Source organism: Rana temporaria, chromosome 2 (genome assembly GCF_905171775.1).
Source record: "Rana temporaria chromosome 2, aRanTem1.1, whole genome shotgun sequence".
NCBI classification, from domain to species: Eukaryota; Metazoa; Chordata; class Amphibia; order Anura; family Ranidae; genus Rana; species Rana temporaria.
The window spans coordinates 232,306,593-232,332,125 of NC_053490.1; the positions used below are offsets into that span (position 1 = coordinate 232,306,593).

At 40.2% G+C, this 25,533-nt stretch overlaps 1 protein-coding gene across 1 annotated transcript in view; it reads left to right on the plus strand.

Annotated features, from left to right (window-relative positions):
* Positions 1-4,651: 4,651 nt before the first annotated feature.
* Positions 4,652-25,533, plus strand: part of ZPLD1 (zona pellucida like domain containing 1) — a 103,157-nt gene continuing 82,275 nt past the window's right edge. The window contains exons 1-2 of the mRNA XM_040336624.1: positions 4,652-4,916; positions 24,320-24,540. Of these exons, the coding sequence (XP_040192558.1) occupies positions 4,760-4,916; positions 24,320-24,540 (378 nt within the window). The 5' untranslated portion in view covers positions 4,652-4,759. The remainder of the gene's footprint in view (positions 4,917-24,319; positions 24,541-25,533) is intronic.

The following is a 25,533-nucleotide window of genomic DNA, read 5'->3' on the forward strand; positions in this document are numbered from 1 at the left end:
GTTGCCTATACAGGTAATCACCACAAAAAATGGCACTACTGTGGCTCAGCACCCAAAAGTAAGCATATTAGTGTAATGGCATTCTTTTCTTAGTTTTACTGAAAGAGGTTTAAGGGGAAATGAAGTGGTTGTAAAGCCTTAAGTTTTTTTACATGTATTATAATACATGTACTCGTCCACCCACTGATGCCACAGGTGGCGATCACATGTAATATGATCCTTAAGAAATTCTAAGGTCACATCTTATAAACCATAGGGTATTCTGGCTCCATATACATTTGTATTGTTTGGGATTTTATTCTCTGCACTGTTGACCCCTTGTTGCTGTTGAGCTTACTACATCTTGCTCTTGATAAAGATACCTATACAATGGCAGTTACAATGCTGTGTAGCTGCTATATTTGACTTGTGTCATGGTTTTGAGTCATCATTGTTCATTGCCCCCTTTAGGAACTTTTGGAATATTTTAGAACCCCTCTCAAATGTGGTACTTTTTCAAATCGAGTCCCTTGTGGATATACCGGCCAGGGATGCTTTGCTTCCGGTGCTCCTCATTGTGCTGGCTCCCTCTTGGGTTTTGGATACCCTGCTCTCTTAAATACTCCTTAAGAAGCAGAGAGAACTTCAAAACTTGTTGAGAAGAACTGGGTAAACTATGTTCTAGATCATGGAATCCTCAAACTAAGGCCCTCCAGCGGAACTACACATTTCATGAGGCATTGTAAAACTGACATTCACAGACAGGACTAGGCATGATGGGAATTGTAGTTCCTGAACAACTGTAGGTCTGTAGTTTGAAGACCCCTGTTCTAGATTGTATTACCTAGTCTATCATACTAATCTGTATCGACCCAGTTATGACAGAGCTTTTAGTGTCTTTCTTTTTGGCACAGTATCATTTGGTGTGTTTTTTTTGATTGATGTAATAAATTATTCTTTTTTTTAATTTATATGTTGTAGTGTCTATTACAGTACCATAAAAATCCACATGGGCAGAATTTTAACTAGTTAATGGCAAGAACGCATATACCTTGTTGGTATAATTCACTTAGAAGGACATATAAAAATAGATTTAAACTTTTTGTCATTTTATTTACATGTGCAACATTTTGTAGCTTAAGCAGCCTATTAAAAACTCACTTTGCCAATATCTCAGCATTAATGCAATAGCCACAAATAATACCCGTAATGTTTGTATTATGTGTGAAGTGTCAGTTTCTATTTGTAGCCTTTTGCAGGGTGAATATAATATTTCTTAACATTAGATCCTAGGAGACAAAAAGCCTTAGGAACCTTTGAATAGAGGGGTTAAAATAAATACTCCTAGCAGCTTCACAGCTGGCTCCCCATTGTGCATGCATGAGCTATGGTGTGCTTTGGGAATGATCTTGCTGCCTTTCCTGTGACCTATGATGTGTCCCAGAAGGTTGCGGGCAGAATGGGGGGAGGGAAATTCTGGTGAAATGGCCTAGGTCAGGGGTGTCAAACTGGCGGCCCTCCAGCTGTTCCGAAACTACAAGTCCCATCATGCCTCTGCCTGTGAGAGTCATGCTTGTAACTGTTAGCCTTGCAATGCCTCATGGGACTTGTAGTTTTGCAACAGCTGGAGGGCCGCCAGTTTGACACCCCTGGCCTAGGTGATCCCACCGGAAGTAGGAGCACATACCTGTCAACACCAGATAGCCGCCTACCCCCCCAAAAAAAACATGTTCCAAAAGAGGAAGGGGGGCATAGAGCCAAACTTCCCCTTTACAGCAAAAAGTTTCACTTTAACTTTTTTGGTCGAATGTTCATGTTTTTTTTTCTCTTAGGATTAAATTCACTATGAAATCACTATGTGAAAGGCAACAAATAGAAACTGAAATTTCACACATATGACAACCATTACAAGTATTTGTAACTTTTTATAAATGGACCATTTAGATATACTGTAACTTTATAAATAGTGTGCCATTATGCAATTCAAAAGATAACATTTATAGCTGTCATATTGATATTTGTCACCAGTTTCACCATCTTTTACATGTGCCTATGTCACCAGAGACATATAATGCTTGGCTATTTACTAGAAGGCTACATTCTGGTCTTTGGCTGGTTTTGATGACAATTCAGATCAATACATCTGTAAGTGTAGCAGTCTCTTTACGGTGTCTGGGAATCTTACATTACATGTTCCACAGAGACAGTTTCCACTAATGAAACCAAGTCCTGGAACAACATTCTAATAGGATGATATTGATTTGGAATCACACATGCTGGGAATTTCAATAGAATATAGCCATCGTGTTTACTTTTGTGATGTTTGTGATGAAAATGTAAGTGAAGACTTCATTTACTTAGACAAGGTGAAGAATTATACTGTAGCACACGCATGAAATCCAAAGTCTTATTCAGCACATCCAAAGATCTATCTACTTGTTCTTAAAGATGAAGATAAACTCATTTTAATTTTCCTTCTTTTCTAATTTAATTGAATCTCCATTTTTCTTCGTCCAGTAACATATTTAATTTGAAAATGTTCCAGCAGTCAATGCTGAATAATCTTTTCAAGACTCCTGAAAGAAAATCACTTTTAAATTCGCTCAGTGCTATTTCATTCATTTATTTTCATTATTCATTCATTTTCATTATTCATTCATTATTTTTTTTGGTGAATCATTGATATTGTTCTACTATAGTTTGCCCATTTTGATATTTGTACATAGAATGCCAAAATATGACATAAGACTTTCAATTTTAAATACTGCCGACTGTGAACATGGAAATAGTGTGCATGAAAATTGAATCAAGTGTGATATGGGTAATTCGAGGTTCATTTATAAGAAAGCGTTCATGATGTGTTCTATCCATTGGTGCTTCTTTATTCTGTATGGATATAATTTACTGTTGGTGTGTGGTTTAGCAGATGCCTTTCCCCACACGTATGACACACTCATGGTAATGAATATGTTTTTACAAATGTAGTTTAATATTTTGAGTGTTTATGTATGCCACGTTCGCTAGTTCAAAGATAATACATGGTGATTTTCGATATTTTCTTTCTTAACATATTAAGTTTTAGGATTGAAACAAAAAAAAAAAGAAGAAATTTTTAGTCCTTTCAGCAAAAAAAAAAACTAATAAGTATACAAGGTTGGATGGAAAAAAATTGACAATACCAGCACTTCAGAATAATGTATGTCTAATTGTGGTGTCTTCAGTTTTTGCCATAGCACCTGAAGATTACATTTTATAATTACCCTACTCATTTTGTGATTCATCTTTAAATACAATGGAGTTTCGATACTGGAAGGGACTATCTAAAGTGAAAATGCAGATCAGGAGACCTGCCACTTTTATACATCTGCCCAGTTAAAGATTAAGGTCAAGGGGGCCCAGGCAGAGGTGATTATTTGGCTCTGCTGCATTAGTTACTCATACCTCAAATTTTTTCAGGTGCACTTACAATAATGACTTTGCTCCTTCACTTTTGATCCAACACCTTCCACCTCTGTTTATATTAAGGTGCATATTTTTCAGCACACTCGATCATTTTGGCAAAGTAAAACTCAATCAGGAGCTTAAATTAATCTTATTTTTATTTTATTTTTATTATTTGTATTACATTGAATAATTGATTGAATTGTCCAACCTATCATTAAAGTTTGGGGCTCCTAAATGTCGCATATGAGCTGTAATATCCATAGTAAGAGCACCATGAATGTGTAGACCACCTGTTATCCCCTTCAGCATCCTGGGGTCTAAAAAGGGATCTTGTTTTAAGAATAACAGCCATTTCTGTCAGGTTCTTTTGCACCACTGGTGCCCAGGAGGGGATATGAACTACTAAGAAAAATTGCTTCCCTGGCCCTCACTGAATTCCAGTACTTAGAAAATGTCATGTTAAATGTTAAAGTGGATGTAAACCCCCCCAAAAAAAATTTTTCTTTGCTGTCACAATGTACAGTATAAGGTTTCCCATCATCTGTGCCCAGTCTTGCCACACAGAGTTAATCTAGCTTTGAGCAATCTGCTTATTGTTCAGTGAAATAAAACGGACTTATAGAGAAAAACCTTAGTCCGTTCCACCCCCTTGCTGTGAGTGACAGGTTATTTACATATCTCATGCACTAGCCCTTTTAATTCCCATCCCCACTCCTTTTCTGAAGTCATGTGGTTACTTTTCTGGATTTTGACTGGATGCTAGTGATCATAGCATACAAGTAGTGTAAGGGGAGTGAAGAGGTGGGTGGGGAGTCTGACATCACGACTCCACCCACCAAGCTCCAGACAACAGACCCATCCACAGAATCTGCAGTTTTTCAGTTCTTATAACAGACAGAGGGGAAACTTTTGTCAGGTAAGGATACATGCAGGAGGCATGTATATCCTTATAGATTAGCACTATGGCATTAGTTTAGAAAGGATTAGAGTGGGTTTACATCCACTTTAAACTTAAGACAATCAAACATATGTACAAGAGAATTAACATATAGTTGCAATTCATGTAATGACAATGCTACTGAATAGTATTGCATCATTTTATTTGTAGACCAGTCTTCACCTACTTATTAAATATATTATTGAAATATATTGTATTTTTTAATATAGTGATGCTTGGAAACAAAATGCATTTTATCATGTGCACAGTGTTTAATACAGCTCTTGGTAATCTATTGTATTGGTAATTGCATTAGAAAGTAGTAGTGTTGTAAACACAGATCAATGGAGAAACAGCTTATTGTTACTGTAATAAATTAAAGTAACCAACCATTAAATAATGATGTGGTCTGATCATTTTTGTGCTGATTATATTTTGATAGGCTTGGCCATGGAATCGATAAGGTTGTTACTGCTGTTGTCAGCTTACATGTCGTCAGTGGATGCACAGTTTAATGGATACAACTGCGATGCGACTCAACATAGCAGATTTCCAGGTAAGAGATGTTTGGAGGATTTGTACTCAGAAAATGTTGGTTTAAAACCAGACAACTTGTAAGGCTAATTTCATTAAATCTATTTCCCCTGTCAAAAAAAAACACAGCATTCTACAGTCCAATGATTTTGAATTACATTCCTATTGCCAAAAATAAAAGGGAAAACTATCAAATAATGATTTAATACATTTAAAAAATAACTAAAAAAGAACTATAATACAGATCACTGTAATTTTTTACATTAAATACTGTATTTTGCATTTACGTTGAAAAGGAATAGACTCTACTCTTTTGGTAAATCAATCCCATTTTTTTTAACTAAAGTTTTGCCAGATAACAAAAACATGTTGGCTGATATTTTAGTTCTTTTTTGCAATTTTTTTTAAAGCGGAGGTTTGGCCGATTTTTTTTTTAAAAGACAGCAGCTACAAATACGGCAGCTGCTGACTTTTAAAAAATGGACACTTACCAGTCCAGCGCGCCCGCAATGTCAGCAGCCGACCTCGTGAGGGATTCAGGAAGTGAAGCCTTGCGGCTTCACTGCCCGATTCCCTACTGCGCATGCGCGAGGATTGCGGCGCACCGTCACATGTCCCCACTCTCTCCTGGGAACAGTGTTTCCCATAAGACAGCGGGGGGGGGGGGGGTGACATGCCAGGCTGGATTCTCCGCTGGGATCCGAACCCGGAAGTGTTGCAAATACCTGTCTTAGACAGGTATCTGCACCCCTCTCCCCCCTGAAAGGTGTCAAATGTGACACCGGAGGGGGGGAGGGATCCAAAAAGCGGAGGTTCACTTTTTGCGTGAACCTCCGCTTTAAGCTTTCAGGTAATTACATAAATTGTCATTTATTTTACAAAAAATTGCATTGCTTTTGAAATTGGAACAATAGTAAATGTTTAAGCGCATAATATTCTGACACTTACTTGCATAATGTACACTGATATGCCTTCACTATAAGCATCAATGCAGAAACCATAGTCGTAATAGACTCCAGCTGTGAAACATGACTGATCTGCAGACAAGAAAGAAAACCTCTAGTGTTCCTTCACTATTTAAAAGATAGTAAAACAATAAAACTTTGTTTTCTTCATTTTGGATAGGGAGAGTTATAACCCCTGTCAGATTCATTTTTGCCATCTGTTTCCCATTTTGGAGATTTCCCTTCACTTCCTGTCCCATAGCCAAACAGGAAGTGAGAGGAAATCCCTGCAGATTAAGAGAATGCCCTGGGGACCCCCAGGTCTTTAAAACTAGTGTTCCCATTGGAAGATTTCCCCTCAATTACTTTTCTGGGGACAACCCTAAATTTGTGATATTCTTTCAATAATGATAGTAAACAGGACAAATGGAGATTGTGAATCTCCTTAACGGGGGGCACAGGCAGCAAAAAAAACTGGCAAGCGTACTAATCCCTCTCCCCTCTATCCAAAACTAAACAAAACATTTTGCCTTTGGTTTTACTTTAAGGTTCTTTTGTTGGAGATGTCAAGCTGAATCAGATTCTCATCTACACATGTGGTAGTATTGTTAAAAAATATATACTTATTGATGAAAAGTAAATATTTATATAACAATATTACTATGGAATATAATATAAAGTTTTCACCTGAAACGGTTTTACTGAACTTGTATTCCAACACATAGCTAAAGTACAAAAAATGTACATGTTTATCCTTTCCTGTGTTCTTATAAGATTTCAGGGCCAGATCCACAAAGAGCCGCCGTAACTTAAATATTCTGATTTAAGTTACACTGCCGCAAAATTTCTACCTAAGTGCCCGATCCACAAAGCACTTACCTAGAAATTTTCGGCTGTGTAACTTAAATCAGGCCGGTGCAAGGCGTTCCCAATTCAAATGGGGCGAGTCCCATTTAAATTAGGCGCGCTCCCGCGCCGGACGTACTGCGCATGCTCGTGACATCATTTTCCCGACAGGCATAGCGCGAAATTACGTTACGCCGAGCTTCGTGAATCGCGCCAGGTCAAAAAAATTGCGTCGGGAAAAAAAAAAGATACGGCGGGAAAAAAGAAAAAAAAAATAACAGCGTCGCGGGTAAGAAGGGTCTGCTTTTACAAGGTGTAAACAGTTTACACTTTGTAAAAGCAGCCCTAATTTTACACCTTAATACTTACGGAGAAAAAAAACGAAGCTGAAAAGCTTTGTGGATCTCCGTAAGTGCTAATTTGCATACCCGAAGCGGCATTTCGACGGCATTCCCTTACACATGTCGGATCTTCTGTCTATCTCTTGGAAACTGATTCTGTGGATCAGTTCCAAAGATAGAAACAGGGATACGCAGGCGGAACAGCAGAACCGCCTGCGTATCTCTTTTGAGGATCTGGCCCCCAGTTTCCATTCTGCTAGTATAAAATCTCCAGCTCTCTGACATTAGCAGGACACAGTAACTCATATTTAATATAATATTTAAGGATTGTAGGTCTGAATTTATTTTTGCCATTATATATATATATATATATATATATATATATATAAATAATTGCAGTAGGTGTGGTGTATCACTATAAGTGTTCAGCAGCTGTGTAGACACTCAGAGGGTTAAATTTGTTGCTTTTTTTTCTCACGTTATTATAGGAGTAATTTATTAGTATTATGGCGCTGATTATATATATATATTGACTTCATATTGCTCTCTGTTCAAAATTATATATATATATATATATATATATATATATATATATATATATATATATATATATATATATATATTAGGATGGAAAGTAACCAATCCCCAAACTTTATGTGTGGCCACCACCAGGCTAGTGGTGGAAGGTCAATGTTGTTAATTTGTCTTTTGGATGTAAACAAGCAAATCAAAATTGCAATACCTTTAAATGTGTCCAAAAGAATTCCCTTGGGCTTTTTATTTATTTATAATGTAAAGGGGTCCAGAGGTGCAGGGGGCTATGAGATGTATAGGGGTCTAGTGATGCAGGGTGCTGTGTAATGTAAAGGGGTCCAGTGGTGCAGGGGGCTATGTGATGTAAAGGGGTGCAGAGGGCTGTGTAATGTAAAGGGGTCTAGTGATGCAGGGTGCTGTGTAATGTAAAGGGGTGCACAGGGCTGTGTAGTGTAAAAGGGTCCAGAGGTGCAGGGGGCTATGTGATGTAAAGGGATGCAGGGTGCTGTGTAATGTAAAAGGGGTGCATTGATGCAGGGTGCTGTGTAATGTAAAAGGTTCCAGAGGTGCAGGGGGCTATGAGATGTAAAGGGGTCCAGTGATGCAGGGTGCTGTGTAATGTAAAGGGGTGCAGTGATGCAGGGCACTGTGTAATTTTAAAGGGGTCCAGTGGTGCAGGGGGCTGTGTAATGTAAAGGGGTCCAGAGGTGCAGGGGGCTATGTGATGTAAAGGGGTCCAGTGGTGCAGGGGGCTGTGTAATGTAAAGGGGTCTAGTGATGCAGGGTGCTGTGTAATGTAAAGGGGTCCAGAGGGGCATGTGGCTATGTGATGTAAAGGGGTCCAGTGGTGCAGGGGGCTATGTGATGTAAAGGGGTCCAGTGGTGCAGGGGGCTGTGTAATGTAAAGGGGTCTAGTGGTGCAGGGTGCTGTGTAATGTAAAGGGGTCTAGTGATGCAGGGTGCTGTGTAATGTAAAGGGGTCCAGAGGTGCAGAGTGCTGTGTAATGTAAAGGGGTCCAGTGGTGCAGGAGGCTGTGTAATGTAAAGAGGTGCAGGTGGCTGTGTAATGTAAAGGGGTCCAGAGGTGCAGTTGTGGAGAGGGGTACACACTAGTAACAAAGAGATATTCAAGGATGCTGAGGTATGCAGGGGGCACAGTGGGGTGTTTTTACATTTTAACGTGGGGGGGTGCCAGATATTGGATCCGCCCCGGGTGCCAAATGCTCTAGGTACGCCCCTGGCCTATAGGCTCCTGAGATGTGAATTCCGGTCCTGGAGAAAGAGAGGTGGGGGGAGGGGACAAAGAAAAATGGAGAGAAAGAAGAAGGGATAGAACGAACAAGAAAAATGGATAGGGAGAGAGAGAAAAGGGGAAGAAAGGAGAACAGAGAGCAAACAGTAGGGTAAAAAATATTTGGAAATGGTTATGGGGGGGGGGGGGGGTGACACCATATTTTACCGCACCAGGTGACACCAACCCCTAGTGAAGCCACTGTACACACTGCTCTGTATTTTTGTTCTTTCAGCTTTAAATCTATCTTTTAAGCTGCCACAAATGCTTGTTTAATTATATGAAAGTGAAATCTTTTTTTCATGTATTTTACATGTATTTAGTATATGTGTGCTTTTGAACTCCATATTTCATCTTGCTCTGGGCTTTTCATCTGGGTGAATTAGTTAAAGCCAATAAAATTATTATAATTTACTGAAGAAATTGATAGGAAATGTGGAATTCCTTTCTACCAAAAACATACAAGCTGTTAAAATGCATTCATTAACTAGAAATGACCCATTAAACTATTTTATTGAGAGATGTTGTCAAAGTTGATTACTTAATTTAGGGTGTCTTTGGCCAATTATGGCTCAGGGGGGTTTAGTACACGCCCCACACTATAAAAGGCCGCCTGCAGGGAGGCCTTGTGTAGTGTGTTGCGGCAGTTAACAGAGGGAGACAGAGAGAGTGTAATTTTTTGCAGGTAGATAGAGCAGGCAGGCAGGCTAGTCAGGTAATGTTACAGTGTGTAGAGGATATATATACATCCCAGGTGTTGTACATATATTTATACACTGTATAGCTTAGCTGTATAGTTCTTCCTAATTTACTGGCAGGCAGGTGATTGTGCTATTTAAAGACGTTATCACAGGCATACTATAGACACCCAGCAGGTACAATATGCAGGAGCAGTGATTTTAATGATGCTTAAATTTAAAAAAAAAATATGAAAAATTCCATTAAATATTGTACCTGCTGGGTGTCTATAGTTTTCCTGTGAAGAAAGTCCTACTCCTGAAAACGACCGTTTTTTAAACTTTTTTCCATTGATACATGTTGCCTGGGGCAAGACCCGGGTTCTCAAAGACGTTTTACGACAATAACTTGCATATTAGGCTTTAAAATGAGCACTTTTGAATTCGAACGGTCGAGTCCCATAGACGTCAATGGGGTTCTAAATATTCGCGCAAACGTTCGGTCTGTTCGAAGGTTCTGGTGCGAACCGAACGGGGGGGGGTGTTCGGCTCATCCCTACTCAGGGGTAGGTGAATACCAGGTGAATTGAAGAACAACCAAACACAGCCACATCTTTTAAATTTCAATTAGTCCCCAGGAGTTGTATCCATAAAATAGTACCTATATTATTATTTTTATGATCAGTTGCAAATTGTCAGCCCGCAATGCAGCGAGCGACGGTAAGCTCTTCTCTTAAAGGATTTGTTATCTTTAAAAAGCACCTTGTCATCTCTTAGCTTCACTTGCCTAAGATCCTGTGCATGCACTGTACATCCTACTCTTCGTGTCAGATTTACCACCTGGCTTATGAAATCACTGCTAAGTCCCATAATAATAATTTCCTCACGCTTTGTTCAGGCTCACTATACTTCTTAAATTTTTGCAGAATAGAACCTATTGATTAAAAAAATGTGCCGATTATTGGAAATAGTTAGCTTCCTACTCACAGTGTACGATAAAATTTGTATTCTACAGCAAATCCCCTAATCTCTGTGTCTCTCTGTGACCTGTGAGGAATGCAGTCATTAGCCGAATACTTACCACAGAAAAGCTCTATCAACCTTAGTATGAGATGGGTGCAAGTGAATACCATTGTTTTATGAGTGCAAAGATAAAATACAAAATAAAAGTGTGTCCCACCCTCAAAAAAACAGGACTACATGCATGCAGGCTCATATTTACGTAGCAAAGGAGCAGCAAGTGTGCCCCCCTCTTATGTTGATATCTGCCCACATGAGCTTACATATTGGGGGAGTTCTTTGAGAGAATATCTCCTAAAAAAGGACCCCCTTAAATCCTAGCCAGTGCACCAGTGTGTGTGGATAATACATTAAGATGCAACACCATTATTTCATTTAATGTTAAAGTAAATGTTACAACAATATTTCAGATTTCTCATATGCGTCTTCGTTACTATGTACTTGTATTAAAAGGTATCCTGTCCTCTTTGCATTGCTTCCTTTGTGTGAAATACCTGGTGATCCTTGCCAGTCCCCTGCTTTCCTATTGCAAACCAACCACACCAGGGCATGGACAAAAAGTGAGTACACCCCTCAAATTTTTAAAAATATGTTATTATATCTTTTCATGTGACAACACTAAAGAAATTACACTTTGCTACAAAGTAAAGTAGTGAGTGTACAGCTTGTATAACAGTGTACATTTGCTGTCCCCTTAAAAATACTGAACACACAGCCATTAATTTCTAAACCGCTGGCAACAAAAGTGAGTACACCCCTAAGTGAAAAAGTTCAAATTGGGCCCAATTAGCCATTTTGCCTCCCAGGTGTCATGTGACTCGTTAGTGTTACAATGTCTCAGGTGTGAATGGGGAGTATGTGTGTTAAATGTGGTGTTTAGGGATGAGGTTCGAGTTCGAGTCAAACTCATGTTCGACTCGAACATTGCCTGTTCGCCGAAAAACTAACAATTAGGGGTGTTCGCAGCAAATTCGAAAAGCTGCGGAACACCCTGTTAAAGTCTATGGGAGAAATCTAAAGTGTTAATTTTAAAGGCTAATATGAAATGTATTGTCCTAAAAAGTGTTTGGGGACCTGGGTCCTGTCCCAGGAAACATGTATCAATGCAAAAAAAGTTTTAAAAACAGCCGTTTTTTCAGGAGCAGTGAATTTAATAATGCTAAAAGTGAAACAATAAAAGTGTAATATTACTTTACATTTCGTACCTAGGGGGGGTGTAAATTCAGCATGTGAAATATCGCATGTTTCCCATACATAGAACTGTCCCTGCACAAAGTGTCATTTCTGAAAGAAAAAAAGGCATTTAAAACCGGCTTTGCGGCTCTAATGAATTGTCGGCTCTGGCAATGCAGAGGTGATTCATTCATAAAAAATAAAAATAAAAAAGCTGGGGTAATGGATATTAAGGGGAACCCTGCCGTCAATTTAAAAAAAAAATGACATGGGGTTCCCTCCAAATATCCATACCAGACCCTTCAGGTCTGGTGTGGATTTTAAGGGGAACTCCACCCCAAATAAAAAAAAAATGGCATGGAGTTCCCCCAAAAATCCACACCAGACCCTTATCCGAGCATGTTAACCTGGCCGGCCGCAGAAAAGAGGGGGGGACAGAGTGCGGCCCCCCTCTCCTGAACCGCACCAGGCCACATGCCCTCAACATGGGGAGGATGTCCCCATGTTGATGGGGACAAGGGCCTCATCCCCACAACCCTTTCCCGGTGGTTGTGGGGGTCTGCGGGCGGGGGGCTTATCAGCATCTGGAAGACCCCTTTAACAAAGGGGACCCCCAGATCCTGGCCCCCCTATGTGAATTGGTAATGGGGTACACTGTACCTCCACCATTTCACGAAGGAAGTGTAAATAGTAAAAAAAACAAAAAACACAGACACCGTAGAAATGACGGAATGACGCGCTGGAGCTGTGACATTTCTTATATAGGGGAAGTGGCCACCCGTCACGTGACCCCGCCCCCTCTGACGCACCCTCGTACTTCACTGGGAAAGACCGGGAAATACCGGGCTTTTCCAGTGACGTGCGTCAGAGGGGGCGGGGTCATGTGACGGGTGGCCGCTTCCCCTATATAAGAAATGTCACAGCTCCAGCGCGTCATTCCGCTGGGCTGTGTCCAGCGGAGAGAGGAGCTCGCCTGCTGCGCTCTGGACGGATGGATCTTCTCATTGCTGGACTGGACCGCTGATCACCCGTCGCTGGAGAGATCATCCGTAGCAGGATAGAAGACAACGTTGGAGTGGGGGGCCGGGCTGAGAGTGGATTCACATCGCTGGATTTTTTTTTTAAATTAATAAAGGATTTTTTTCTACGTTTTTTTTTTTAACTATTTACACTTCCTTTGTGAAATGGTAGAGGTACAGTGTACCCCATTACCAATTCACATAGGGGGGCCAGGATCTGTGGGTCCCCTTTATTAAAGGGGTCTTCCAGATTCTTTCTGATAAGCCCCCCGACCGCAGACCACCACAACCACCGGGCAAGGGTTGTGGCCCTTGTCCCCATCAACATGGGGACATCCTCTCCATGTTGAGGGCATGTAGCCTGGTGCGGTTCAGGATAGGGGGGGCCGCACTCTGTCCCCCCCTCTTTTCTGCGGCCGGCCAGGTTAACGTGCTCGGATAAGGGTCTGGTGTGGATTTTTGGGGGAACCCCACGTATTTTTTTTTTAAATTGACGGCGGGGTTCCCCTTAATATCCATATCAGACCTGAAGGGCCTGTTAATGGAATTTGGGGGGACCCCCAGCTTTTTTATTTTTATTTTTTATGAATGAATCATCTCTGAATTGCCAGAGCCGACAATTCATTAGAGCCGCAAAGCTGGTTTTAAATGCCTTTTTTTCTTTCAGAAATTACACTTTGTGCAGGGACAGTTCTATGTACGGGAAACTTTTTCACATGCTGACTTTACACCCCCCCCTAGGTACGACATTTAAAGTAATATTACACTTTTATTGCTTCACTTTTAGCATTATTAAATTCACTGCTCCTGAAAAAACGTCTGTTTTTAAAACTTTTTTGGCATTGATACATGTTTCCTGGGACAGGACCCAGGTCCCACGACACTTTTTAGGACACTAACTTGCATATTAGCCTTTAAAAATTAACACTTTAGATTTCAAATGTTCGAGTCCCATAGACTTTAACGGGGTTCTAAAGTTCACACAAACATTTGGTGTGTTCGCAAGTTCTGATGCGAACCAACAGGGGGGTGTTCGGCTCATCCTTAGTGGTGTTATCACTCTCTCATACTGGTTACTGGAAATTCAACATGGCACCTCATGACAATGAACTCTCTGAGGATCTGAAAAAAAGAATTGTTGTTCTACATAAAAAATGACCAAGGCTATAAGAAGGTTGCCAAGACCCTAAAACTGAGTTATAGCACGGTGGGTAAGACCATACAGCAGTTTAACAGGACAGGTTCCACTAAGAACATGCCTTGCCATGGTTGACCAAAGAAGTTGAGTGCACATGCTCAGCATCATATCCAGAGGTTGTCTGAGTGCTGCCAGCAGAGGTTGAAAAGGTGGGGGTCAGCCTGTCAGTCAGTGCTCAGACCATACGCCGCACACTGCATCAAATTGATCTACATAGCTGTCAACAAAGATCTAAAGATGATGCACAAGAAAGCCTGCAAACAGTTTGCAGAAGACAAGCAGACTAAAGACATGGATTACTGGAACCATGTTCTGTGGTCTGATGAGACCAAGATAAACTTATTTAGTTCACATGGTGTCAAGTGTGTGTGGTAGCAACCCGATGGAGTACAAAGACAAGTGTGTCTTGCCTACTGTCTAGCATGGTGGTGGGAGTGTCATGGTCTGGGGCTGCACGAGTCCTGCTGGCACCGGGAGCGACAGTTTATTGAGGGAACCATGAATGCCAATGTGGGGCATCTCCAAATGGAAGGTGGAGGAGCGCAAGGTCTCTAACATCCACCAGCTTTATGTTGTCCTCATGGAGGAGTGGAAGAGGACTCCAGACTGTGAAGCTCTTGTGAACTCCATACCCAAGAGGGATAAGGCAGTGCTGGAAAATAATGGTGACCATACAAAATATTGACATTTTGGACCCAACTTGGACATTTTCACAGGGGTGTGCTCAATTTTGTTGCCAGCGGTTTAGACATTAATGGCTGTGTGTTGAGTTATTTTGAGGGAATAGCAAATTTACACTGTTATACAATATTGTAAATTCACTACTTTACATTGTAGCAAAGTGTAATTTCTTCAGTGTTGTCACATCTGAGGGGTGTACTCACTTTTTGAGATACTGTGTGTGCGTGTGTGTATATATATATATATATATATATATATATATATATATATATATATATATATATATATATTTTATCGATGTATAAAAAGTAGCCTTTATGCTTGTATAAATAGTTTTCTGCTAGCCAGGATTTTTTTTTTAGCTTTGCTTGAATAGGTTACAGATTTTCTCTCCTTGTCCATATACATTCACATGTCATGCCTGTGTTTATGATTGTAATAAAATGCTATAAAAGTTACCTTTTGTGGTTACCAATGATATTTCTCTTTTTGGCTTTTTAACATCCTCTCTGGAACTGCTGTACAGTAATGCCATATATTTATTATAGTTTGACATTTGTAAGATATGTAAGGTGCACCTGCAAATGTATAGTCTTGTCACAACTCAAGGTTGCAACTGGAAAATTTCTCCATTTTCACGTAAGCTGCCAGAAAATTGTTAATACGTATAATTTTTTTTTCACATGCACCCTTTTTCTCACTTTCCAAAATATCTAAAATTTAGATATGATTTTTTTTTAATTCATATATAAAGCCAAAACATTGTTTTTGTATTTTTGAATAAAGTATGGAAGTGTTTAAACCCTAGTCAAGCCTTTAATTGACACAAATTTTGGCATTTATATGACATATTTCACATACATATATGCTTTTTATGTATGGGATTTATTGCTTATTTATAATTTACAGTACGTTATAGTGACACGTTCGTTTTGCATTTATGGTATATCTTGTGTAATGTTGAGGGTTATTTAGCATCTGTGTAGACTTTACACTGTAGAGCATACCAGTGAGTCCACGTCAGTTGTGCTTTTTAAGGGTTTGTTGACCCACTTTTATTAAAAGAAAGAAAAAACGTTCATCCAGCATTCCCACGCAGGGGGTTTCAAGTTGCTACAGCAATAAAGTAATAATCAACCGAAAATGCAGAGCCACCTGTCTCTCTTCAGAAATACTGCCGCTTAGGCTTTACGCTTCAGCCCTCTTGGTCATGTACCAAAGTTCCCGTACAATCACTATCTTCTCTCAGCTTCCGTGCTATTCAGCCCACAGCTTTTGGCCCTCGGTCTATACCATGCAGTAATGCATGCTTCTCCCTTGCTTGCCTGGACTCCTTGGGATGGTGGAGCCCAGAACCCTGTTCCTGACTCTGCTGTAAGCCCAGGACCCACCTGCTCAATCAACCAGCCAGACTCCTGGCTGTTTCCAAAACCCGGTCCCAGGATTGGAGATTCCATCCCACCCATATCGCTATGGAATCTCCGGGCTCCAGGTCCCCAAGTGGATTTTACAAACTTTGGAGGAAACTGATCAAACAGATTCCTCCACATTAAATATCCCTGGAGCCCCTCACCCTGCCTATTTGAGAATCCTGGGCGACCATTACCAGGACAGGGAACTGTACTATCACACTTGTATCAAGGTATTGTGTAAGCAGCTTCCCAGTAAAAACACATTTTTTGACCCATTCAGCCCTTCTGTTTGTTTTAGTGACCACAGCCTCCAGTACCAAGGGCAATTTAAAATGTTAGAGTTGTCACAGGAAGGGGGTATTTCAATGTGGACACCTGTTCATTTGTGATGGGATTTTCCGCATATTGGAGTTTCTGGAAAACAGCAGCCATCTTCAAAGGGCATTGGGCATGGCTGCTTTAAAACATGAGTGGATCCAGGGCCCATTTTGGATAATTAAAACACACATCTGAATATTGTGCTCCACTTTACCTTATTTAACCACATGCCGACCACCGCATGCTGATTTATGTTGTCAGAATGGCACAGGCAGGCAAAAGGGCGTACGCGTACATCCCTTGTAAATTCCAACCTAGCAGGTGCCCCGGGTCCCCTCAAATGTTCACCGGCGGCTTGCAATTGCAGTGAGGAGAGGCAGAACAGGCTTTTCCCTGTTCTGCCTAGCAACATGACAGGGATCTACTGCTCCCTGTCTTCGGAAGCAGTGATCTCTGTCATGTTGTAGTGAGCCCATCCCCTCTACAGTTAGAACACATCCAGGGAACACATTTAACCCCTTGATTGCCCCTAGTGTTTAACCCCTTCCCTGCCAGTGACATTTATACAGTAATCAGTGGCTATTTTCAGCTCTGATCGCTGTATAAAATGTCAATGGTCCCAAAATAATGTCAAAAGTGTCCTAGCTGTTCGCCGTATTTTTTCCCCTGCTCAGGTCGGTATTGTTATGTTTCTTTTTTACAAGGTCATTAAGTGCTGTTGTGTTTTTATTAACCCTTTGAGCACTTTTTGGTGAATGAGTAGTGGTACTGTTTTACATGCGAGGCCTTGGATCTGGGGGCACCCTTGTTAAAAGGGGCTTCCAGATTCCGATAAGCCCCCACCCGCAGAGGCCCACAACTGCTGGACCAGGGTTGTGGAGAAGAGGCCCAACATGGGGATGAGGTGCTTTGGTGGGGCCCCCTGCTCCAAATCATCCCCCATGTTGACGGCTTGTGAGCCTGGTATGGTCCAGGAAGGGGGTTGTCACATATCTGGAAGGAGTCTGAAGTGATGAGGTCAGCCTCTCTTGAATCTCCGGCCCTGGTCCCGCTGAGAATGGAGACAGGGGAAATCAAGGGTCCGGAGGGACACAAGTGCCTGCAGATGAAGCTCTGGAAGCCTGAAGCAGATGATGCGATTCTTGGAAGGCAGAATGTCGCAGCAGGTCACAGGCACAGAGTTTCAGATACCCGGGAAGCAGAGTAGAGCCAAACGGGAGACGGGAGCGTAGTCACACGGATAGCCGGGTTCAGTAACAGATGGGCAGCAAGGTGCAAAGTCATCAGGCAGAAGCAAGGTCAGAGTAGGGAGCCGAGTTCAGGAACCGATAATCAGAAGTGTAGCGAAATCCAGTAGCAGGGTTAGGGATGGCCAAGGTTCAGTAACAGGCAGGTAAACACAGGATACAGGTACCGGAACAGCTGAGATCTGTCAGCACTAGATGGGATCAGTCCGTTCCTTAAATAGGCCATCTGGCGCCAAGAGAAGGCGTGGATGCGCTCCCGCGGATGTGCGCGCTCCTCCGTGCATGCGCATTGGCGCATCTGCAGTCCACTGAGTTCCTTGTGCGCATGTGCGTGCGCCCTGAGTGCACTGACAGTTCTCTTACAGGGGTTCTCATTTGTCCCCCCCTTCCTGGCCTGCCAGGCTGCATGCTTGGATAAGGGCCTGGTATGAATAAGAGGGGACCCCACACTTTTCTGAATTTGTATTTGCCATCAATTCTGTTTACATTAAGCTGTCAATGGGAAGCCAGCTGGCTGCTGATGAGTCATCGGTTGTGAAGGACACAGCGGCCGGCTTCTCAGCATGCTCCTTAACAACCAGCTATCTTTCACACAGAATTTTAATCGGTCGATCATTTTTCGACCGATCAGAATTTGAATCATTCTGAACATTTGGAACTCACAGAAAATGAATAAACTAAACACCTTTCAAAGAAATTTGTTACTGTTGTCAATTGGAGATTCTGATACATCCGAATAACCAAAAATTTGTCTGAATTTAGATTTGGACTGAAAGGAATTGCACATGTCAGGGCTAAGGGTATTACTCGTGTACCCCAAGGTTCAATGTTGGGACCCCAAACATATACATAACCCCAAAAGGAAATCAGACGTATTAAAGCAGTGCTGTAAAGAAAAATTAGGGGGCAATTTTGTCAAATAAAAATCAAAAATGTTGTAAAAAATTTGCAAATTTACAGAATAATCAAGTTTGCCAAAATGTACTCGTCTTTCCTATATCTGACTTTTCTCCTTTACAGTAGAACAAGTAGTTCAAACTAATTGCTTTTTTCCCTTACATTTAGCCTTATACATATATTATACAGTATACATACTCTATATTAGACAGCAAGGTTTATACTTTAGCATGGTGCTTGCACTTGGTTAGTGATAACAAGGTGACTTAACTGGGATTGTATGTATAAATCAGGAGATGTCTGAAATGTTCCCTGTTGTAGTACTTCTCTCTAAATCATATAGATAAATCACTTATTAAAACCCAGTGGGGGATACATTTAAATTAGAGACCTTCCCATGTGAAGCTGGCATGCACCCAGAAATAATATTTTGCGACATGGCACATCATTCTTTAACAGGTGGACTTAGACAAGCTGACCTACCGTATTCATACACAAGGGCAATTAAGGTCTTTGCAAATTAAATATCTTTATTCCAAGCAATAAAAATTGAATTTGATTTCAAATAGATAGGTATACAGTTGCTGCTAACTTTGCATTCAGATGCCTTTGCACAACTATCTAAAGTAAAGTGCACCAATCCCTCCATACTTAAATAAGATAGACATTAAAGGATAGTGTAAAATTTCATTGTATTTCAGTTTTTTATATATTTAAAGTAGGAGGTATTATTAGACATTCCGATTTGGCAAGTCGCCACATCAGCTAAACCTGTTGATGTATATATTAAATATTATAGTGAATTTACATGGATTAATAGCGGACACAACTAAATAAAAGTTTTTTGATGTAATCTTCATTGATATTAAAGTGAATCCTAAATGATTTGGGAGTTATTTTTATTTTGTAAACATTTAGCTTGTAAACATTTATGATTTATTTTTTTTACACACTTTTGTTTTATTGTCATTCATATTTTGTTTGTTTTTATTTGTTTTACAAGTTAACATGTAATACGTGTCAATTACCAGAACAATATGGGTTAATTAAAGAGAGATTACAGCTACTTTTAAGGCTGTGGTTTATATGATTGGAATTTAGGATTGAGCTGTCTAATAAGGGATTTGTCAAAGTGATAAATTATTGCTTTGACCAATTCACTTGTGTGTATGCAAATTAGGGTGGAATTGACTAGGGTTAATAACTAAAAAAGTAGAGGCTGTTCAATTAGCAGAGTAAATGCTCACTTTGCATACTGTAGGTTTACTATGTAAAATTTAGTATATATGATGTAATAGTAGACAGAAAATATGATATGAAACAGTTTTGACTTGGAATGCCAGAGAGAAAAAAAAAAAAACAGGACTGTGCACATTTGATTGGTTGATTGAAGTGAACAGTGAAATCACCCCACTGAGTTATGTAAACAGCAAACTTTATCTTAAAAAAAGCACACTGGCAGTCTGGATCAAAATGGGAATATAAAATATTAATATGCATTATTTGATGTATATATTACTTGTTGGAATGCTTGATTTAGGATTTTAAACATTCTGATGAACCATTTCATCAACAATATGAAGCTTGATGTCTTAAAGAAATGGATAAAGCGATACTAATATTGCTAATCAGAAAATATCCTACACATGTGTATATGTATAATTATTAAAGAAATCTGATAATAAATCAAACATGAACCTAAAAACAATATGCAAACATGGCTGAAATAGGCGCTTGTCTTGTGACAGAAAAGAATATGACAGATCCTCGCACTGCAGATAAGTACTCCTGAATGTGCTTCACAGGAATACAAATACTGATGTAGAAAGCTTATCACCCGGGCAACTCAATTTTCTTTATCAAGAATGAGACATTTTAGAAGCAAAGGTTGTGCAGGAAGCATATGCTTTCTGTTGATATATAGATATTACCCAATTAGCAGAAGGCCACAAAAAAAACAAAGCACACAGAAAAACTCATTATTTAAAAAAGCAGCTACCAGTATTTATCTGGAAACTTTTTAAGGTTAGGATTTAAAATAAAGAAAATTAAGAAACATGGGAAAGCTTCACTCAACAAATATATAAATGTATATGGTATCCATCCTTGGTGTGAAATAAATGAGTAACTTCTACAAAAGCAGTAGCTGCAAAGAACTATAGTAAAACAGATTATTTTATTTTCAATCATAGAAAATGTAAAACTCATTAAGAATCTCAGTGAAAAAACATTTGTGCAATAATTCACAAAACATGTGCTTTATAAGCAAGAAATATCACACATAGTGCATCAGAGTGAACTTCCAAAATGGTGAACAAATTAAGTTCACACTTTGAGTGAAAATACCCTAATTATACTACAAACAATCTGGGGTTTATTTACTAAAACGAGAGTGCAAAATCTGTTGCAGCTGGGCTTGGTAGCCAATTAGTTTCTAACTTAAGCTTGTTCAATTAACCACTTTAGCCCCAGAATAATTTACCCCCTTCCTGACCTGATCGTTTTTGCGATAGGGCACTGCGTCGTTCTGACAATTGCGTGGTCGTGCGACGTTGCACCCAAACAAAATGTACATATTTTTTTGGTGGTATTTGATCACCTCTGCGATTTTTTTTATTTATAAGGTTGCCACTGGAGTCCTCTTCCACTCCTCCATGACAACATCATGGAGCTGGTGGATGTTAGAGACCTTGCGCTCCTCCACCTTCCGTTTTGAGGATGCCCCACAGATGCTCAATAGGGTTTAGGTCTGGAGACATGCTTGGCCAGTCCATCACCTTTACCCTCAGTTTCTTTAGCAAGGCAGTGGTCTTCTTGGAGGTGTGTTTGGGGTCACTATCATGTTGGAATACTGCCCTGCAGACCTGTCTCCGAAGGGAGGGAATCATGCTCTGCTTCAGTATGTCACAGTACAGGAGAAATGAGACAAATCGCTGCTCCGACTCACAACCGTGAACATGTATATCAAGTGAGAAAAATTAGCTGCACACCAACATCCATCCAACAGGTTTATTGAAAGAATGCCACCAGGACTAAAACAATGGACCAAGGGGTGACAACATTTCATACATACATTGTGCTTCTTCAAAACCCTTCTTCACATAACATGTTGGCATTCATGGTTCCCTCAATGAACTGTAGCTCCCTAGTGCTGGCAGCACTAATGCAGCCCCAGACCCTGACACTCCCACCCCCATGCTTGACTGTAGGCAAGACACACTTGTCTTTGTACTCCTCACCTGGTTGCCACCACGCGCTTGACACCATTTGAACCAAATACGTTTATCTTGGTCTCATCAGACCACAGGACATGGTTCCAATAATCCATGTCTTTGGTTTGCTTGTCTTCAGCAAACTGTTTGTGGGCTTTCTTGTGCATTATCTTTAACAGAGGCTTCCTTCTATGATGATAGCAATTCAAACCAATTTGATGCAGTGTGCGGTCTGAGTACTGACAGGCTGATCCCCCCCACCCCTTCAACCTCTGCAGTAATGCTGGCAGCAATCATATGCATATTTCCCAAAGAAAAGCTCTGGATAGGACGCTGAGAATGTGCACTCAACTTCTTTGGTTGACCATGGCAAGGCCTGTTCTGAGTGGAACCTGTCCTGTTAAACTGCTGCATGTCTTATCCACCATGCTACAGCTCAGTTTCAGGGTCTTGGCAATCTTCTTATAGCCTGAGCCAGGGATCCTCAAACTATGGCCCTCCATCTGTTGTAGAACTACACATCCCATGAGGCATTGTAACACACTGACATTCACAGACATGACTAGGCATGATGGGAATTGTAGTTCCTGAACAACATGGCCGTATTTTGAAGACCCATCTTTTACTTGAGGAACAATTTTCGTTCAGATCATTCTAGTGTTCTTTGCCATGAGGTGCCATGTTGAATTTCCAGTGACTAGTATGAGAGCATGAGAGTGATAACACCAAATTTAACACATATGCTCCCCATTCACACCTGAGACCTTGTAACACTACATGACACTGGGGGGGGGGATATTAATGTTTAGACATTAATGGCTGTGTGTGTGTAATTTTCGAGTGGACAGAAAATTTACACTCACTACTTTACATTGCAGCAAAGTGTAATTTCTTCAGTGTTAAAAGAAAAAAAAGAAGATTACAGTGCACACATACACAAATTACATAACTTTAACTCCTGAAATGCCATTTAAAAACACCTGAGCATATTCAGAAAATATGGGCATTAGTTACACCATATGACCATGTACTGCTAGGCCCACTACTACGTCAAGGTACCCCAATATCAGTGGGTCCCAAGCTATCCATAGAATGAAAGATCCAGCTCCTTTAAACTATGGGAGAAATACAGTCCTCTATATGGGAGAACTAATGGACTCCTCCTATAACACAGGTGGACACTAAGAGGCTTGTCACATGAAAAGATATAATTAAATATTTACAAAAATGTGAGGGGTGTACCAACTTTTGTGAGATACTGTGTGTGTATATATATATATATATATATATATATATATATATATATATATATATAAATAGAGAAAATCTTTTCAAAACTCCATGCCAAGCCTAGCACACTACGCCCTCATAGTCATGCTTTGCATCACTACATTATGGAGTCATGATATATGTGTGAAGTTGATTGGCAAAAGCAGACATTGCCAACCACTCCTTAACAAATATGCAGTACTTTGTATGTTACAGTGCATATTTTTATCACAGATCACTGGATTAATATTACTGGTTACCAAAAGTGTCAGTTAGGTGTCCGATTTGTCCGCCGCAATATCGCAGTCCCGATATAAGTCGCTGATTGCCGCCAATACTAGTAAACAAATTTAAATAAATAAAACTTCCATAACTAGCTTGTAGACATTATAACTTTTGTGCAAACTAATCAATATACACTTATTGGGATTTTTTCGGGAGCAGTGATTTTAATAATGCTTAAAGTGAAACAATAAAAGTGAAATATCATACCTGGGGGTGTCTATAGTATGTCTGTAAAGTGGCGCATTTTTCCTGTGTTTAGAACAGTCCCTGCACAATATAACATTTCTAAACAAAAAAAGTCATATGAAACTACTCGCGGCTATAATGAATTGTCGGGTTCCGGCAATACAGATAAAAGTCATTGAAAAAAACGGCATGGGTTCCCCCCCCAGTTCATTACCAGACCCTTCAGGTCTGGTATGTATTTTAAGGGGAACCCCGCACCAAAAAAAAATGGCATAGTGGTTCCCCCAAAAATCCATAAGACCCTTATCTTACCTTTTACAATTTTTTGTGAAATGGTAGGGCTATAATATACCCCGTTATCAATTCACATGGGGGGCAGGATGTAGGGGTTCCCTTTGTTAAAGGGGGCTTCCAGATTCCGATAAGCCCCCTTGCACACAGACCCCCACAACCGCCGGGCAGGGGTTGTGGGGCTAAGGCCCTTGTCCCCATCAACATGGGGACATCCTCCCCAACTTACGCTTGACTCGAACATTGGGCTCATCCTTATTTAAAAGCTTTGTAAGGGTGAGGGGAGAAGAGTGTGTAGCTATAAAACACAATCCCCACACTGCATGAGAGCAGTTTTAACATATATTTTCATAAATCCCCTTTTAGCAAGTTAGTGTAGATCTGAAAAACTGTTCTTTTCTTCTGGGTCTGTTTAAGGCTTAAGACAGCCATACTTGATATGTACATTTACAAATGCAGTATATTTCTTAAAATGTCTGTTATAAGTTATTAGTTATAGCTTACATTTCAGATTACTGCAACAAATTTCAGTTTACAATTTTAGAAAATTCCACAACAACCAGTATATATTTTTTCATTTTCAGCTGAAAGAGATATCAACGTCTACTGTGGAGTGCAGACAATTACAATGAAGATAAACTTTTGCACAGTTCTCTTTTCTGGTTATTCAGAAAGTGACTTATCACTTAATGGAAAACATGGAGACGCTCACTGCAGAGGATTTATAAACAATAACACATTTCCTGCAGTGGTGATTTTTACCATTACCCTGAGCACCTTGGAATCCTGTGCAAATAACCTAGTGGTAAGTAAAACTATACCTAGTATGAAAATATTATTCTGTATAGGCTGCACTATAATTTTGCCTCAAATCTAACTTCATCATTGTAGTATTTTTACTTAGTCATTTTTTTAATTAATAACCAACAGTTTTATACTTGCCTGCTTTGTGCAATGGTTTTTGCAGAGAGTGGCCCTGAACCTGGGGTCCTCCACTGGTGCTATTGGCTCTTCCCTTTCTCCAAGTGGAGGCAGGCAATCTGCTCGCTATGAGGGACTCAGGCAGGCTCGATCCTGAGTCTATTAACACACTATAGGCAGCTTATACACCTTCCCCCCTCCTCGTTCTGTCTTCATAGGTATTGACTGACGGACTATATTAACAATTTAATGTGAATAGCCTGGGCAAAGGTTCAATTTGTAAAGCTGTGTCAATATCACAACTGAATGAATAAAAATGCAAAATCATTGGCAGGTAAGACAACTCCTGTATATGTATTTCATATGTGTTTTTAGATATTGGCCTGGAGTTTAGCATTAAGTCCCAAATAATTATATACAGAACTGCAATCAGTTCTCAAACCTTTCATTCTTTGAACCTGTTAAAATACTTCTACTCAGCCCCAAACCTCGATGCCTAACAGTCACAATGTTGCTACATATTTTTAAATATATAAAGAAGGTAAGAATAACTACCTGCATCAAAGATAACATTGCTGACTAAGGATATGGTCAGATTTGTAGCTAGATTCACAAACAGACTGCCTGTGCCGTCGTATCTTAGCTTTCTATTTTGGCCGGCCGCTAGGGGCATGATCGCTGATTTACGCCTAGAATGTGTAAATCAGCGAGATACACCTATTCATGAACATACGCTTGCCCGTCGCAGTAAAGATACGCCGTTTACGTAAGGCGCTTTCAGGCGTAAAGTTATTCCACCAAATAGCTGGCCTAGCCAATGTTACATATGGACGTCGGAACCGCGTAGATTTTTGAAAATTTTACGTCGTTTGCGTAA